The sequence below is a fragment of the Nerophis ophidion genome, linkage group LG22, assembly GCF_033978795.1.
Source record: "Nerophis ophidion isolate RoL-2023_Sa linkage group LG22, RoL_Noph_v1.0, whole genome shotgun sequence".
Taxonomy (NCBI): Eukaryota; Metazoa; Chordata; class Actinopteri; order Syngnathiformes; family Syngnathidae; genus Nerophis; species Nerophis ophidion.
Genome location: NC_084632.1, coordinates 19,631,422 through 19,649,177, shown reverse-complemented (window position 1 = coordinate 19,649,177; position 17,756 = coordinate 19,631,422). Strand labels below are relative to the sequence as shown.

Here is a 17,756-nt window from a genome sequence, read left to right as displayed (position 1 = left end):
TCGTACGAGGAGAGTGAGCTGGAGAAAGTTTGTCAGTTACAAGCTCCAATTCACTCTGAAACCTTTCTCCACTCCCCTCGCCTTTTAATTAATTCAGGTTGCCCTGCATTACAAACACACACACACACACACACACACACACACAGCTGCACTAAGGGAGGAGTGGATATTTGCAGCTCTGTTGGAAACCTAACACCTGTGGTGAGAACATAACACATGCAAATACAGAAGATACAGTAACTTCCAGTGTTGCTCTGTCTCATCTGCAAACTCATCTTTAAAGTTGGTAGGTCAACCTAAGTTCAATCTGACACCAAGTTTCATTTCTCTTCAGCTTGTCTAACACAACGCATAAGCAAACAATCATATTTGAATAAAAATGAGAAGTTATTTACAATTAATCCAACAAAATGATTGCTTTAACAGTGCAAATGTATTCAGTCTTAGGGGTTTTTTTGTGCACGAAGAGACACATCACTTATTAGAAATTAGTTTTACACAAAATATATCGTTTGTTGCAAAAAATGCATTATAAAATAGAATAAAAATACAATTAATACATCAGACAAGAAATGGCATTACAGAAATATAATTGTAGTGATTGTCAATATACTAACTGGTCACCCCTTCAAATACACCTGTGGAGATTAAAAGGTAAAATAATCAAAATAAGTTGCAAATAAAATTATGGTAATGTCTAGGGCTGTCTTCAAATAGTCTAAAATGTAAACCGTCTGGTATTTATTGTAGGAGGAAGGCGCGTTAAAACCTGCTTTGGATCTCACATACAGCAGATGTGTTGGGCAGATACATTGATTGTGTTTATCATGTCTCCTTTAAATATATAGCGTCAAGATTATTGTGTGCGGACAAATAGTCTTTTGAGAGTTTGACCAATCTTAGCTTTGGCTGTCTCTCCACTCCCTCAGAGTGGTCGCTGCTTCCTAGTGTGACTTCACATCTCTTATTATATACACTTATTATATACAATATTTTTCTGTCTGCAAACAAGAAGTTTCCCAATTGTGAAAATATTTTTGTTTATCATTCTTCTGTTGGGAGAATTATTGTCAACCCTCCCGATTTTCCCGGGAGACTCCCGAATTTCAGTGCCTGTCCCAAAAATCTCCCGGGGCAACCTTTCTCCCGAATTTCTCCTGATTTCCACACGGATAACAATATTGGGGGCTTGCCTTAAAGGCACTATGTTTAACATCCTCGTCACGTCTGCTTTTCTTTCATACAAACAGTGTACCGGAACAGTCACATAATATATGCGGCTTCTATACTGTAACATAAGAATGCAAGCCATACTTGATCAACAGCCACACAGGTCACACTGAGGGTGGCCGTATAAACAACTTTAACACTGTTACAGATATGCTCCACACTGTGAACCCACATCAAACAAGAATGACACACATTTTGGGAGAACATCTGCACCGTAACACAACAGAACAACAGAATCCCCCCCCCCTCCTAAATTTGGATATTCAGGAATAAAACCACCGAAGCCGTCATCTACAAGTCTAATCCCCTTAAATTCATTAAAAAAATGTCCAGGTTTTGTCATTCTTTTAATTGTAGATTAAAAACTTGTTTTAAAAAAGTAATCCATGCACTCACGTTTTTGACTTTGTGCGCCCCCTTAAAAAAAAAATGTTTTGGCCGATGAAATATTTAAATAAGTAATATTGAATTAAATAACAAAAATCAAAACTAGTGCAGAAAGGAAACTAGTGCAGCATGGGCGTGCACACAAAAACAAAAAAAAGTGCACAACAGGGTGACTAGCTCGGGAGTGCACAGAAAGGCACAAACGGTTGCCGAAAACCTCATAGACGCAAAGCAAAAAAGCAACAACTGGCATATAAAGCATCCTGATTGGCAACAAGGAACAGGTGTGTCTTGATTGCCAGTCAGGTATAGACTTAGACTTAGACTTCCTTTTATTGTCATTCAAATTTGAACTTTAAAGTACAGATAAGAACAAAATGTTGTTGCATTAGCTCATGGTAGTGCACAGGAGTGGTAGAAAATCGAAGCAAACTGGAAGTGGGACGAAAAATAGGAGCAATGAACAGGAAATGATACAGAATACATGAAAATAATAACTAATGTGAGATTATCAACTTCTTAACGGCTCAGGTCCTTACATCAGTGGCAAAGTACAGTTTGTTAAACACAAGGAATTGGACTCGGTAGACTTTGCACGCTTCTTCAATATAAAGAATAAATATTAGAAATTAACTAAAATATAAATAAGTACCAGTATTACTGAGTGAGAGGCAGCAGTCTTAACCATTTGTGGGTAGAGTGTCCGCCCTGAGATCGGTAGGTTGTGAGTTCAAACCCCGGCCGAGTCATACCAAAGACTATAAAACTGGAAGTCATTACCTCCCTGCATGACACTCAGCATCAAGGGTTGGAATTGGGGTTTAAATCCCCAAAAATTATTCCCGGGCGAGGCCACTGCTGCTGCTCACTGCTCCCCTCACCTCCCAGGGGGTGAACAAGGGTGACGGGTCGAATGCAGAGGACAAATTTCACCACACCTAGTGTGTGTGTGACCGTCATTGGTACTTTCCCTTTAAGTAATATGTGAAAGGCTAACAAATAATTGTGCAGTGATTAATATAGAGCAGGGGTCACCAAACTTTTTGAAACCAAGAACTACTTCTTGGGTACTGATTAATGCGAAGGGCCACCAGTTTGATACACACTTAAATAAATTGCCACAAATAGCCAACTTGCTCAATTTACCTTTAGAAAATAAATCTATATATTTTTAAAAAATGGGTATTTCTGTCTGTCATTCCGTCATACATTTTTTTCCTTTTACGGAAGGTTTTTTGTAGAGAATAAATGATGAAAAAAACACTTAATTGAATGGTTTAAAAGGAGAAAACACGAACAAAATGAAAATGTAATTTTGAAACATAGTTTTGGACACTCGGGTGAAGAGAGGGGCGGAGCTTTCTACCGATCACCACCTGGTGGGGAGTTGGCTGCGATGGTAGGGGAGGATGCCGGACAGACCTGGCAGGCCCAAACACGTTGTGAGGGTCTGCTGGGAACGTATGGCAGAGTCTCCTGTCAGACAAAGTTTCAATTCCCACCTCCTGAAGAACTTTGAACATGTCACGAGGGAGGTGCTGGACATTGAGTCCGAGTGGACCATGTTCCGCACCTCTATTGTCGAGGCGGCAGATCGGAGCTGTGGCCGCAAGGTAGTTGGTGCCTGTCTGGGCGGCAATCCTAAAACCCTTTGGTGGACACCAGCGGTGAGGGATGCCGTCAAGCTGAAGAAGGAGTCCTATCGGGTCCTTTTGGCTCATAGGACTCCGGAGGTAGTGGACAGATACCGACAGGCCAAGCGGTGTGCAGCTTCAGCGGTCGCGGAGGCAAAAACTCGGACATGGGAGGAGTTCGGGGAAGCCATGGAAAACGACTTCCGGACGGCTTCGAAGCGATTCTGGACCACCGTCCGCCGCCTCAGGAAGGGGAAGCAGTGCACTATCAACACCGTGTATGGTGCAGATGGTGTTCTGCTGACTTCGACTGCGGATGTTGTAGATCGGTGGAGGGAATACTTCGAAGACCTCCTCAATCCCACCAACACGTCTTCCTTTGAGGAAGTGGTGCCTGGGGAATCTGTGGTGGACTCTATTTCTGGGGCTGAGGTAGTTAAAAAGCTCCTCGGTGGCAAGGCCCCAGGGGTGGACGAGATCCGCCCGGAGTTCCTTAAGGCTCTGGATGCTGTGGGGCTGTCTTGGTTGACAAGACTTTGCAGCATCGCGTGGACATCGGGGGCGGTACCTCTGGATTGGCAGACCGGGGTGGTGGTTCCTCTTTAAGAAGGGGGACCGGAGGGTGTGTTCCAACTATCGTGGGATCACACTCCTCAGCCTTCCCGGTAAGGTTTATTCAGGTGTACTGGAGAGGAGGCTACGCCGGATAGTCGAACCTCGGATTCAGGAGGAAGAGTGTGGTTTTCGTCCTGGTCGTGGAACTGTGGACCAGCTCTATACTCTCGGCAGGGTTCTTGAGGGTGCATGGGAGTTTGCCCAACCAGTCTACATGTGCTTTGTGGACTTGGAGAAGGCATTCGACTGTGTCCCTCGGGAAGTCCTGTGGGGAGTGCTCAGAGAGTATGGGGTATCGGACTGTCTTATTGTGGCGGTCCGCTCCCTGTACGATCAGTGCCAGAGCTTGGTCCGCATTGCCGGCAGTAAGTCGAACACATTTCCAGTGAGGGTTGGACTCCGCCAAGGCTGTCCTTTGTCACCGATTCTGTTCATAACTTTTATGGACAGAATTTCTAGGCGCAGTCAAGGCGTTGAGGGGTTCCGGTTTGGTAACCGCAGGATTAGGTCTCTGCTTTTTGCAGATGATGTGGTCCTGATGGCTTCATGTGACCGGGATCTTCAGCTCTCGCTGGATCGGTTCGCAGCCGAGTGTGAAGCGACCGGAATGAGAATCAGCACCTCCAAGTCCAAGTCCATGGTTCTCGCCCGGAAAAGGGTGGAAGGCCATCTCCGGGTTGGGGAGGAGACCCTGCCCCAAGTGGAGGAGTTCAAGTACCTAGGAGTCTTGTTCACGAGTGAGGGAAGAGTGGATCGTGAGATCGACAGGCGGATCGGTGCGGCGTCTTCAGTAATGCGGACGTTGTGCCGATCCGTTGTGGTGAAGAAGGAGCTGAGCCGGAAGGCAAAGCTCTCAATTTACCGGTCGATCTACGTTCCCATCCTCACCTATGGTCATGAGCTTTGGGTCATGACCGAAAGGATACGATCACGGGTACAAGCGGCCGAAATGAGTTTCCTCCGTCGTGTGGCGGGGCTCTCCCTTAGAGATAGGGTGAGAAGCTCTGCCATTCAGGAGGAACTCAAAGTAAAGCCGCTGCTCCTTCACATCGAGAGGAGCCAGATGAGGTGGTTCGGGCATCTGGTCAGGATGCCACCCGAACGCCTCCCTAGGGAGGTGTTTAGGGCACGTCCAACCGGTAGGAGGCCACGGGGAAGACCCAGGACACGTTGGGAAGACTATGTCTCTCGGCTGGCCTGGGAACGCCTCGGGATCCCCCGGGAAGAGCTAGACGAAGTGGCTGGGGAGAGGGAAGTCTGGGTTTCCCTGCTTAGGCTGTTGCCCCCGCGACCCGACCTCGGATAAGCGGAAGATGATGGCTGGATTGTGCAAGTTCTCCCACTTAAAATGATGAAAGAGGTCTGTAATTTTCATCTTGGGTACACTTCAATTGTGAGAGACAGAATGGGTAAAAAAAAAGTCCAGGAATTCACGTTGTAGGAATTTTAAAGAATTTATTTGTAAATTATGGTGGAAAATAAGTATTTGGTCAACCATTCAAAGCTCTCACTGTTGGAAGGAGGTTTTGGCTCAAAATCTCACGATACATGGCCCCATTCATTCTTTCCTTAACACGGATCAATCGTCCTGCACCCTTAGCAGAAAAACAGAACCCAAAGCATGATGTTTCCACCCCCATGCTTCACAGTAGGTGTGGTGTTCTTGGGATGCAATTAAGCATTCTTGTTCCTCCAAACACAATGAGTTGAGTTTATACCAAAAAGTTATATTTTTGTTTCTTCTGACCACATGACATTCTCCCAATCCTCTGCTGTATCATCCATGTATTCACTTTGGTATAGACTCAACTTGTCGTGTTTGGAGGAAGAAGAATACTGAGTTGCATCCCAAGAACACCATAAAATAAATAAATTCTTTAAAATTCCTACAATGTGAATTCCTGGATTTTTTTTCACATTCTGTCTTTCACAGTTGAAGTGTACCTATGGTGAAAATTACAGACCTCTGTCATCATTTTAAGTGGGAGAACTTGCCAATCGGCGGCTGACTAAATACTTTTTTGCCCCACTGTATATTTGGAAAAACACTGGAGTTGGTATGAAAGTTGGGCCTTTACTGATGTTGTTTCTCTATCTATTCTGTTCAAGTCAATTCAAAAGTTGACAGCACATTTTACTGGTCAATAAACCCTTCTAAAAATTCCAGTTAAATATACCAACATATTTTCCATTATTTAGGTCTTTGTCAACTTTGCAAAGGCGCAGACTGACGATGACCTGCTCATGGAGGTGATCAGCAGTAACGGAGAAGATCTCACCAACCCGACCACCCCAAACACTCACAATAACCCTCGCACCGTCCAAACCCCGCCTTCAATGCCACTGCAGCCAGTGACAACCTCCCCTGACAAAGAAAAAGGGGGGAAAGTGAAAACATCCAAAGTTCTAAGCGATGAAAGCAGCCAATGCTCGAGTGGTAGTGATGATGATGATGATGATGGTGGTGGGGGCGGCGGCAGTCAAGGAGCGGTGAGTCACAGAGATCCTTCTGCTCTCTTCATAGTGGGCCCCAGCACAGTGGAGACCCCACTGTGACATTGTCCCAATCCAATTAGTAGCTCTATGTTCTATACATCAATGTTCAATTGGAAGGTAAAGAGGACTTACGATGGACGTCATTTTTTCTGACTTGTAAATGTTACAACGTTGGACATGCGTGTGATGAAATGATACGGTTCATGCATTTTGGCGTGAGCTTTCACGCAGTTTTGGATGCCTCTTTTAGCAGGGTTTTGCAGTCTGGCTACGTTGTGACGTCGCCTTAAGGTGGAGGCACCTATTTAGACATTACTGGTAAGTCAAGCAATCAGTATTCATCCAGGCAGTGGTTGTCATGGCAACGCGTGCCACCATGGTGATATAGTGTGTGTATGCAGCTTCTCCCTGGCTGGATAGGAAAAATAATCAGTATATATAATAATCACTTATGTATGTATGTATGTGTATATATATATATATATATATATATATATAAATCAGGCCAAATGTTTGGGCACACCTCATTCAATGCGTTGTCTTTATTTTCATGACTATTTACATTGCAGATTGTCACTGAAGGCATCAAAACTATGAATGAGCACATGTTGAGTTATGTACTTAACAAAAAACAAAAAAAGGTGAAATAACTGAAAACATGTTTCATATTCTTGTTTCTTCAAAAAGCCACACTTTGCTCTGACTACTGCTTTGCACACTCTTGGCATTCTCTGATGAGCTTCAAGAGGTAGTCACATGATATGGTTTTCACTTCACAGGTGTGCTTGAAGCCCATTGAGAGAATGCTAAGAGTGTGCAAAGCAGTAATCAGAGCAAAGTGGGGCTTTTTGAAGAAACTAGAATATGAAACATGTTTTCAGTTAGATCACATTTCACTCCATAATTTGTGTGTGTGTGTGTGTGTGTGTGTGTGTGTGTGTGTGTGTGTGTGTGTGTGTGTGTGTGTGTGTGTGTGTGTGTGTGTGTGTGTGTGTGTGTGTGTGTGTGTGTGTGTGTGTGTGTGTGTGTGTGTGTGTGTGTGTGTGTGTGTGTGTGTGTGTGTGTGTGTGTGTGTGTGTGTGTGTGTGTGTGTGTGTGTGTGTGTGTGTGTGTGTGTGTGTGTGTGTGCGCGCGCGCGTGCGTGCGTGCGCGCGACAATCAAAGGCACTTTAACTCCACATGTGTTCATTCATAGTTTTGATGCCTTCAGTGACAATCTAAAGTATAAATAGTCATGAAAATAAAGAAAACGTATTGAACAAGGTGTGTCCAAACTTTTGGCCTGTAAAGTACATGACATTTACATACATATATAGACATACAGTATATATATATATATATATATTATATATATGCGTGTATGTATATGTAAATATAACATGTATATATGTATATCTGTAAATGTATATGCATTATATATATATGTATCTATATGTTTATATACATGTGTATATATGTATATATGTGTATACATTTATATTATACATATATATAAATATATATATATATATATATGAATGTATGTATGTATACTATATATATATATATGTGTGTATATATATATAAATATATATATATATATATATATATATATATATATATATATACACACACACATACATACATATATGGTCATATTTGACAGGTTTACTTATGAAGGCGCACTGCCAGAATCACAAACATTTTTCAATTACACAGTGAATAGTATGGAATAGAGCCCTTGATGAGTTGCTGGAAATACAAATGTGAAGGAAAAGAAATCACAAAAACTACCAGAATGTTTTCCACTGAATGTTCTTGTAAGCTGTTACATAGTTGCACTTGAAGCATGGTTGTTTACCTCGTCTACATGTACGCTGTACGTCCTATTTAAATGTTGGACAGGGCATTATTCTAGTATTTATTATACTTATTTATTTTACGGTTTGTCCTCTGACCAATACATTGTTGGAGTAAACCATGGTTCTTTTCTTGAACAGTCTAAAGGTCAAGTCCACTGGAAGATGGAACAAAAAGTATTAAAAGTGGTCACAGATAAATGGTAGAGCGATGGTCTCACTCTTGCAAATCCAGTCAAGTCGGTCAATCAAGAGCAAGAATGAGTCTTCATCCTCTTTATTGGACATGTGTTGTGTGTTTAAAGTTTAGTCATTGGGGATGTACAGTATTTTTGGGGGGAAATGAGGATGTGTAGCTAAATCATTCCTGTCTTTGACAGCTCAAATCTCATTTATCCTAGTGCAACACTCCTCAATATGTAAGACTAAACTAAATTAAAAAAGCAACTTGCAAGCATCCTTGAAGTAGCCAAAGATGGATACAACACAAGCTAAAGTGACCACTCTTAAATGTTTTATTAGGTGAATTTAAGTCAAATGAAATGTGGAACAAACAAACGAATAGACTATTCTAACAGTGTGGTACACAGGTTGCCAAGGTTACATAGACTCTCTTTCACTCATTACATAATGTTTTACTTGTGTTACTTCTGAAGTTTGAACATTTGAAAGTGTGCTCAGGTGTGGTTAAAAGTTTCCCAGTGAGCATGTGCGAATTTTGTCTTCAGGGTTTTCTTGTAGCCATTTTCTTTTGTCCAGTCTATCAAATTCCATGTATTTAATAAAAAAAAAACTATACCGACTATACGTTTTTAAAAGTGTCCTCATTTAAACTCAGAAGACTTCTGCAATATTGACGAGGGTGAAACTTTTGACAGGTGGCTCGACACCAAAAGTTGCATTTGGGTCTAGACTCCCTTTGTCTCTCTTAAGGCCTCGTTCACACTGCACGTCAATTCCCATTTATTTGCCCATGTGCGATCTGTATCCGTTTTTTTCATGTCATTGTAAACTATGTGTTAGAATAATTTTATCTAAGTTATCTCAAAACTTTGTGTTGAAATGAATTCCCGGCGAGAAGACAAAAGCTGTCTTTAATCCTACCAAGCAGAAGCCTTGTAAAACTCCACCGTGTAGGATGGGAAGGTGTTCTGTTACTTTTATGTATTGTAATCCACGGAAAGATATTGACCCAAGAACTACAAAAGCGGAGATTGAAGTTAAGTATATTTATACAGCCCTTTTTCTCTATAGTGACTCAAAGCGCTTTACATAGTGAAACCCAATATCTAAGTTACATTTAAACCAGTGTGGGTGACACTGGGAGCAGGTGGGTAAAGTGTCTTGCCCAAGGACACAACGGCAGTGACTAGGATGGCAGGAGCGGGGATCGAACCTGCAACCCTCAAGTTGCTGGCACGGCTGCTCTACCAACCGAGCTATACCGCCCCGGAGAGGAAGCAGGGCCTGACTCCCCTCAAGGCGACCTTTTCTGTGAACTGTTTTACGACCTCTTCTTTGAACTCTTTTGTAATCAAAGGCGATGGCTGTGTATGACCCGCCCGTCCCTTAGAAACAGCTGTTGCCATGTAATCAAGGAAAGTCCAAATAAAAGAGGTGGCGTACAATCTTTCGCCAGAGCATGCTGGAGACTGTACAAGAATACAGCTCAGACGTTTCTCCTCAATTGAGCCAAATTGAATTCAGTCTCTGTGTAATTCCTTGCTTCTTGTCTCGTTTAATAGATGTCATCAGAGTTTGAACCTGACACTATGCACTTCCGAATTTTGTCGACCTCTTTTGTATGACCAACGTCATCAAATAGTGGTGAGCGTCATCAGTTATTTGCCATTATAGACAGTTGCAAAAATTAATAGTTGACTAATGAGCAGAAAACAGGTAAAATACATTTTTTAGAACTCCAGTCAATGTTCCACCACTCCTTCCTTCTCCGACTGCTCGCCAACACGCTCTTTGAAGGAAAATGTCCCACAGACTGCCTGCCAAAGATTGCAATAATTCTGTTCAGAAATGTTGACTTTGTTTAGAATAGAATAAAATTCATTTTATTGTCACTATAGACAGGTACAATGAGTTTAAAAGCAACTCCAGTATCAGTGCGACAGTATAAATATGCAAAACATAAGAAGGAAAGAAAAGAAATGAAAGGAGGTAAGCTGCACAGTCCAGTCCTGAGAAAGAATGTTCTGAATGTGTTTGGAATATGAAATATTGTGATGTTTTTATTTCCCTGCCTTCTCTTTTGGTGGTGATCTGTTTCCTCAGCTCGTTAGCCTCATGCGAGGGGCGGACACTAGACACACCTGCAACCATTTTCAACTGAGGAGTATATAAGCTTTTCACCCACAATTGGTCCTTGTGGGTTAATTTTTGATCCAGCACCTCCTACGTGCATGTGCCAGCTTCGCTCCGTCAGACCGGTATGTTACATTCCTCATTCGTGTATTTCTTAACATTGTTGTGTTTTATTTTCTAGCTTCCATGAGGCAGTAGAAACTTTTTCCTGCACACTTGTGCGTCCCGGCTTTCCCACTGCCAACCACTGTGGAACTGGCTTCAGTTAGTTTACATGGTGTGCCTTTTCTGCCCCATCGCTTTTTGTTGCACTTTTTGGACTGATTTTGTTATTCAAACTTGCCTCCCGTCTCTGCATCTCGGGGTCCCTCCTTGACCAGTTCCTAAGTATTATACTATATACATATATACAGAGGCCCTACGATGAGGTGGCGACTTGTCCAGGGTGTACCCCGCCTTCCGCCCGATTGTAGCTGAGATAGGCGCCAGCGCCCCCCGCGACCCCAAAAGGGAACAAGCGGTAGAAAACGGATGGATGGATGGACATATATACAGAAGCATTCAGACTGTGGGGTGGAAAATAAACTATAAAAGCAGTGCCTATAAGAGTTCACCATGGTTATGGCTTTTAGGGAAAAAACTGTTCTTGAGTCTGTTTGTCTTAGATCTGTTGACCCTGTAGCGCCTTCCTGAGAGCAGCAGGTCAAACAGGTCAAAGCCAGGGTGGGAGCTGTCCTTGGTAGCTCTGCTGAGGCAGCGGGAGGTGTAAAGTCTGTCAGGGAGGGGGCAGCCGATGAGCCGCTATGCTACCTTTACCACCCTCTGGAGCTTCTCTTTGTCTGCAACGGGTGCAGCTGCCGTACCAAGCTGCATAATTCCTGGAAATTGCCACAAATGCGCCATGACAGACCGACTACAATTGGAGCCATGTTTGTGTGGCGTCATCTTTGGATGTGAGTCACATTGCGTTCACATTAGAGATTGCAATTGTTTTTTTTACAGGCATGTGAAATGTCCGCAGAAATTTGCGCTCTTATGCATTAATTTTTGTGACAAAATATCACTTCGTGTTTTTTTTAAACAAAATATAGAAAATCTGATCCAAACTAAATTTAATAAATACTTAAATTTCAGTGTTCATTTATTTACACATATACACACATGACACTCATGGTTGTATTTGAAAATGCAATGCTTAGCAGCCAGTAGGGAGCCTCTGAGGGAGCATAGGTATGGGCAGCATCTGTGAAATGTAATTTGCAGGAAAGGAGTGAGTTTAGGGTTGAATTGTCCATCCTTGTTCTATTTTCTGTCACTATCTTTCTAACCATGCTCAACACCCTCTGTTGACTTGCCAGCAAATGGGCCGCTCTCAGCGATTTCCAGCGTGGAACTGTCATAGGATGCCACCTGTGCAACAGATATCCAGTCATGAAATTTCCTTGCTCCTAAATATTCCAAAGTCAACTTTATTAATAGAAAAGTGAAGAGTTTGGGAACAACAGCAAGTCAGGCACCAAGTGGTAGGCCGCGGATGCTGAAGCACATAGTGAAAAAACTTTTTGCACAGTCAGTTGCTACAGAGCTCCACTCTTCATGTGACCTTCAAATTAGCCCACGTACAGTACGCAGAGAGCTTCATGGAATGGGTTTCCATGGCTGAACAGCTGCATCTGAGCCATACATCACCAAGTCCAATGCAAAGCGTGGGATGCAGTGGTGTAAAGCACATCGCCACAGGACTCTAGAGCAGTGGAGACGCCTTCTCTGGACTGATGAGTCACGCTTTTCCAACTGGCAATCTGATGGACCAGTCTGGGTTTGAAGGTTGCCAGGAAAACGCTACATTTCGGACTGCATTGTGTAGAGTGTGAAATTTGGTGGAGGAGGAAATATGGTGTGGGGTTGTTTTTCAGGAGTTGGGCTTTGGCCCTTATTTCCAGCGAAAGGAACTTTAAATGCTCCAGGATACCAAAACATGGACAATTCCATGGGATCCCACTTCAAGTTTACAAATCATTACTAACTTTATATGTGAGTAAACTTTATATGTGAGTAAAGGCAGGTGGCCAAATACTTTTGGCAATATAGTGTATATGTAAGATATCTATGGTGTGAAGTTTTTTCAGGTCACGCGAGAGGAGACTGATGAGTACATGGCTAATTAATATGGTAATTTATTCACGTGTGGATCGAGACTTCAGTTGAGAGAGAGAGGATGAGATCACTGCGTGAGGTAGGTAACGTTAGCCAACAACAATTTGTTAATTACATTATTTTGATTTTGATTTTGATTTGACTCAAACTGTAACGCCTAGATGGATTTAAGAAAGTTATTCGCCCGCAGCAGAGAAGAAGCAGCAGGAATGAGAGGTGTAAGTGAAGTCCTAGCTAGCTAGGCAACATCATTGTCTTAAGTTGATGCTAAGTTAGCTAACCTTATTCCTTGTATCAAGACAAACATATTCATTTGCTGTACGAGCTGTCGGGGGAATTTCCAATGAACATGAAACATAATGTTGGTTATTGTCTGCTGGTTCTGCATCAATGATGATTTGGAGTCAGCATGTGTGACATGAGTGCTTCTCAAATGGTTTATCTTCAGGAAGAAAAACATGTTTCCATATCAAGTCGTGAGCCAAATTTTTAAATCATTCAAGTTTATTTCACAGAAATATAGCACAGTAGACTTGTCTTGTTACTCGGTGTGACTTTGACTAAAATAATCTTGTTTTGTCACCAGAAAAATGACTACAGCTAAAGCATCTGGTTTTGTTTCCAGAAAAAATAGTAACATTTCTGTATTTGTTTTTAGAAAGATGGCTGAAAATATCGGGTTTTGGTGCCCCATTTAGATTTTTAAAAAATATATTTCCATGTCTGTCCTAAATCCTCCTCCAACTTGTTAGTCAGTTTGCCTTTTGCTAAAATACTCACTAATAGTCACTAGAAAAATGGCTAAAAATATCTCGTTTTGTTGCCACAATTTGATTTTTTTCTCCCTAAACTTTTTTTTTTTTTTCATGCAAACATCTGACTGCGACTCACTGAAAATGACACACAATCCACTTTTATGACTCGAGCCACCAGTTGGGAACCACTGGTCAACTGTAGAACAGTTACTGTAATATTTCCATGTCTGTCCAGAGTGATTGACCACTTTGCAAAAATGAAAACGAGACGTTACAGTTTACTTCTCAGAAAATGATTCCCTGAGCAGACACACAACAGTTGTTCATTTATTCTACTACTGTGGCTTTATTGTTTTGTGTATATTTTATAGTTTTGTGTATCTGAAATAGGATTCGCCACATTGCCATAAATGGAAATTAAATAATATAAAATAACCCAGAGATGTAGGGGTGATTTATTTTTTGTTTTACTTTTGTAGATGTTAAATTTGCAGATGATTACTGCAATATATATTTGAGAAAGATTCATTGCTCTGCCTTTTTGCTTTTACCAGTAGCAGTTTAGAAGTCTGGAGTAAAAAAGTGCACAAGTAGGTCAAATGCATTAGTTAATTTCAGGTGGTTAATCAAAGATCCATACAACACAATCTGATATGATTTTATAGTTTAAAGCACTATTTATGTATTTTCTATGATAAGTGTTAAAAATGTTTTTGCTTGCGCGCTTTGCACGCTCACATGAATTATTTGTGTCCCAGTAGAGTATTAGGTCTAGTGACGCCCCTGTGCTATACAAATAAAGTTTGATTTGATTTGACTGAAGATGATGTTGGTGTGGTTTGATGTGTGACATATAGGCTTTAATAAATCAAATATTTAGTCTTGGGTGGAAATAATGATATAATGGTGGTGCTGAGGGGTAAGATATTTGCTGTAGTTTGTTGAAGTGAAATGTTAAATGCTCAATCAGCTCCTTAAGGGTTGAATTTGGGCTCTAATTGTCATACTTCACTTGCAGTTGCTTTTCACCTGTTTATTTTTCTCAAAGTGTTTAACTGAGGAATTAACTATATTTACAAAATTCCTCTGATCATTTATTTGCCATTAGTTGTACATTTTGTGGCAGGAAGGTAGAACAAATGGAGCACATTTGTGTCACAAAGCAAAATGTAAAATTGTGGCAGTGCTGTTTTTGTCTATGAAAAGGTGCAAATGGAATGAAAATGGAATCTATAATGTCTTAATTGAATGTGGGTGATTCACATATGTATTTTGGTCTTGTATTTCACAACATATAATGGCAACAGAAAAAAAAATACTAATAAATAAAAAAAATATATATATTTTGAAAGGGTTGGTTATGTTACGCAGCACGGTGGGAGAGGGGTTGGTGCGTCTGCCTCACAATACGAAGATCCTGAGTAGTCCTGGGTTCCATCCCGGGCTCGGGATCTTTCTGTGGGGAGTTTGCATGTCCTCCCCGTGACTGCGTGGATTCCCTCTGGGTACTCCAACTTCCTCCCACTTTCAAAGGCATGCACCTGGGGATAGGTTGATTGGCAACACTAAATTGGCCCTAGTTTGTGAATGTGAGTGTGAATGTTGTCTGTCTATCTGTGTTGGCCCTGTGATGAGGTAACAACTTGTCCAGTGTGTACACCGCCTTCCGCCCGATTGTAGCTGAGATAGACACCAGCACCCCTGCGACCCGGCCCCCCGGTATTGTTCATGATCAATAGCGCTTTTTCTATTGGTATTTGTATTGCTCCAGTTGTAGTGTAAAAATGCTCATTGTCATTTCTATATTATTATTTATTTCGCTAACTGCTTCTCTGCTATCACTTTTATGATCATATTTGTACATATCGTATGTGCTGGTGTTATTCTATTGTTGTTGTTTTTGTTGTTGTGTTTGCTGTTGTTGTTTTTGTCTCTGTCTAATCCTCCTCTTATTCCCACGATTTCCCCCTCTTTTTTCCTTTTCTTCTCTTTCCATCCCCTCCTGCTCCGGCCCGGCCGCACCAAATAATAATATAAATACATTTAATAAAGTCAAATTCAAATAAAGCAACAAGAGAAGTATCCTACATTTCTCTTTTGTGAAGTAAATCTAAACAGCCGATATGGGCATCTACATCAACTATATGATTTGCCTGAGAAGCTGGACAGGACACACAAAAAAAAAAAAAACATAAATAAAAGACATACACCTGGGGATAGGTTGATTGGCAACACTAAATTGTCCCTAGTGTGTGAATGTGAGTGTGAATGTTGTCTGTGTTGGCCCTGTGATGAGGTGGCGACTTGTCCAGGGTGTACCCCACCTTCCGCCCGATTGAAGCTGAGATAGGCACCAGCGACCCCCGCGACTCCAAAGGGAATAAGCAGTAGGAAATGGGTGGATGGATGGATATGTTACAATAAATAGATCGGTATGTTCTTGCTCGACTGAGCAGGGCTGATTTCATGCTGGTGACGTCCAGGTTTGTCAGCGACTGTTGCGTTCACAAAATACCGGATGGATCAACTCTGAAATAGATCAACGTCGCTAAAATAGAGAATAACGAGTTTTATTGCTAATAACGACTATTAATGAGTTCTTTGAACACATATTATTCAATTTAAATGCATTAAAAAGCCCTAATTTGGTGTACTTAGTTTTCTTTTGGGAGGGAGTGTTGGAAAACCTACAACCCCTGAACGCACCAAAATTATAGCCACAGCCAGCAAAATACAGCTGATTAGCCTGCAAGCTACCAAAAAATGGAGAAACGCTTTAAGCGTTAGGTTTAGGGGTTCGAACCTGAAACGGCGTGAAACGGTTACATTCAATGGAAGTTCCGCTGTTAGTATGACACATAAAATTCCTTTTTGGACAGGACCTCGGCGCACGTCTATTTTTATGTCGTGGCACCTCAAGGAATACCCGTGTGAACACAAAGAAATCGAGGTCAGATAAGCGTCCTTACAATTATTCTATAGTTTTAATTATTCCGTTCAAATATTTCAATTTGTTAATCTGTAACTTCTATTTAAAGTACTCTGTAAACTTTTTTCTGCCAATCAGTGTGTTTACCAGCTGCTGCTGTGGTTTTTTTAATGGCCTTAAAAGGAACTGCATTTGAAAGTTAAAAAACATTTTAATGTTAAATTCACATCTAATGGCAGACTTTTTATGTACGAATTACTACGTCCATGCAGTTTTCCGTTATGTACTTTGGGCTGCTTTCCTTGAGCCCTTATCTTGAGTATGGGTCATGTAATGTTTAACTAAAAAGCTATGAACAGGGGCGGCCTTAAGCTTTTCGTGGCCCTAAACTAGATTTTGTTCGTGAACAGGGGTGGCCTTCTGCTTTTCGTGGCCCGAAACAAGATTTTGCTTTCGGCCCCAATTCAGTTTTTAATCTTACTCGTGTACATATTTGCCAACCTTGAGACCTCCGATTTCGGGGTTTGGGTGTGTGGGGCGTGGTTAAGAGGGAAGGAGTATATTTACAGCTAGAAAAGTGCAGATTGGATTTTAACCTATTTAAAACATGACATCAAAAATATTTATTGGGAGAAATCATTAACATGATCAGTGTTTCCACAAAGACAAATATCATTAATTATTAATAACAAAGAGGTAAAGGTAAATTGAGCAAATTGGCTATTTCTGGCAATTTATTTAAGTGGATATCAAACTGGTAGCCTTTCGCATTAATCAATACCCAAGAAGTAGCTCTTGGTTTCAAAAAGGTTGGTGACCCCTGCCGTAGATGTTTCTGTCACATATGCATTTAGGGTAAGCTGACCATACGTCCTCTTTTCCCCGGACATGTCCTCTTTTGTGGCGGTGTCCGGGCGTTTTTTTTTTAAATGCGTCAAATATCCGGCATTTTGAATTAGGGTTGCGTGTATTTTCAATGTAGGTCCAGGGCTAAGTTACCGTTTGTATATATATATATATATATATATATATATATATATATATATATATATATATATATATATATATATATATATATATATATATATATATATATATATATATATATATATATATATATATATATATATGAAATACTCGAGTTGGTGAATCTAGCTGTAAATATTGTTGCGGCTGGCTACGGGGTGTTAGCCAATGGCTTTGGCCGGGGGGGACTTCCAGGGAAGTTAGGGAAATGACGCTATTGACAGGAAGTGTTGGTTCGAGTTTTGCCGGGAAAAGGAAATAGACTTCTTGTTAAACACTAAGGTGAGTGTAAAGACAACATTTTTAACTCCAGTAAATGGGTTATTTAAATATTTGTGAGTCCATGGAAACTTCACTTTTATCTGCGGGCTAT

The 17,756-nt window shown here is 41.2% G+C and overlaps 2 protein-coding genes across 7 annotated transcripts in view; both read left to right on the top strand.

Annotated features, from left to right (window-relative positions):
• Window positions 1–9,003, top strand: part of abca7 (ATP-binding cassette, sub-family A (ABC1), member 7) — a 110,181-nt gene extending 101,178 nt beyond the window's left edge. For all 3 annotated transcript variants that reach the window (XM_061883442.1, XM_061883443.1, XM_061883441.1), the window contains one exon: window positions 6,066–9,003. In XM_061883442.1, coding sequence (XP_061739426.1) covers window positions 6,066–6,422 — 357 coding nt within the window. In that variant the 3' untranslated portion in view covers window positions 6,423–9,003. The remainder of the gene's footprint in view (window positions 1–6,065) is intronic.
• A 3,700-nt stretch (window positions 9,004–12,703) lies between these two features.
• si:ch73-40i7.5 (amyloid-beta A4 precursor protein-binding family A member 3) overlaps window positions 12,704–17,756 on the top strand; it is a 37,706-nt gene continuing 32,653 nt past the window's right edge. For 2 of the 4 annotated variants that reach the window (XM_061883445.1, XM_061883448.1), the window contains exon 1: window positions 16,120–16,378. The gene's annotated coding sequence lies outside the window, so the exon portion shown is untranslated. Of the gene's footprint in view, window positions 12,753–16,119; window positions 16,379–17,482; window positions 17,666–17,756 lie in introns of those variants that run through there. The other 2 variants (XM_061883447.1, XM_061883446.1) reach the window with 2 other exon arrangements.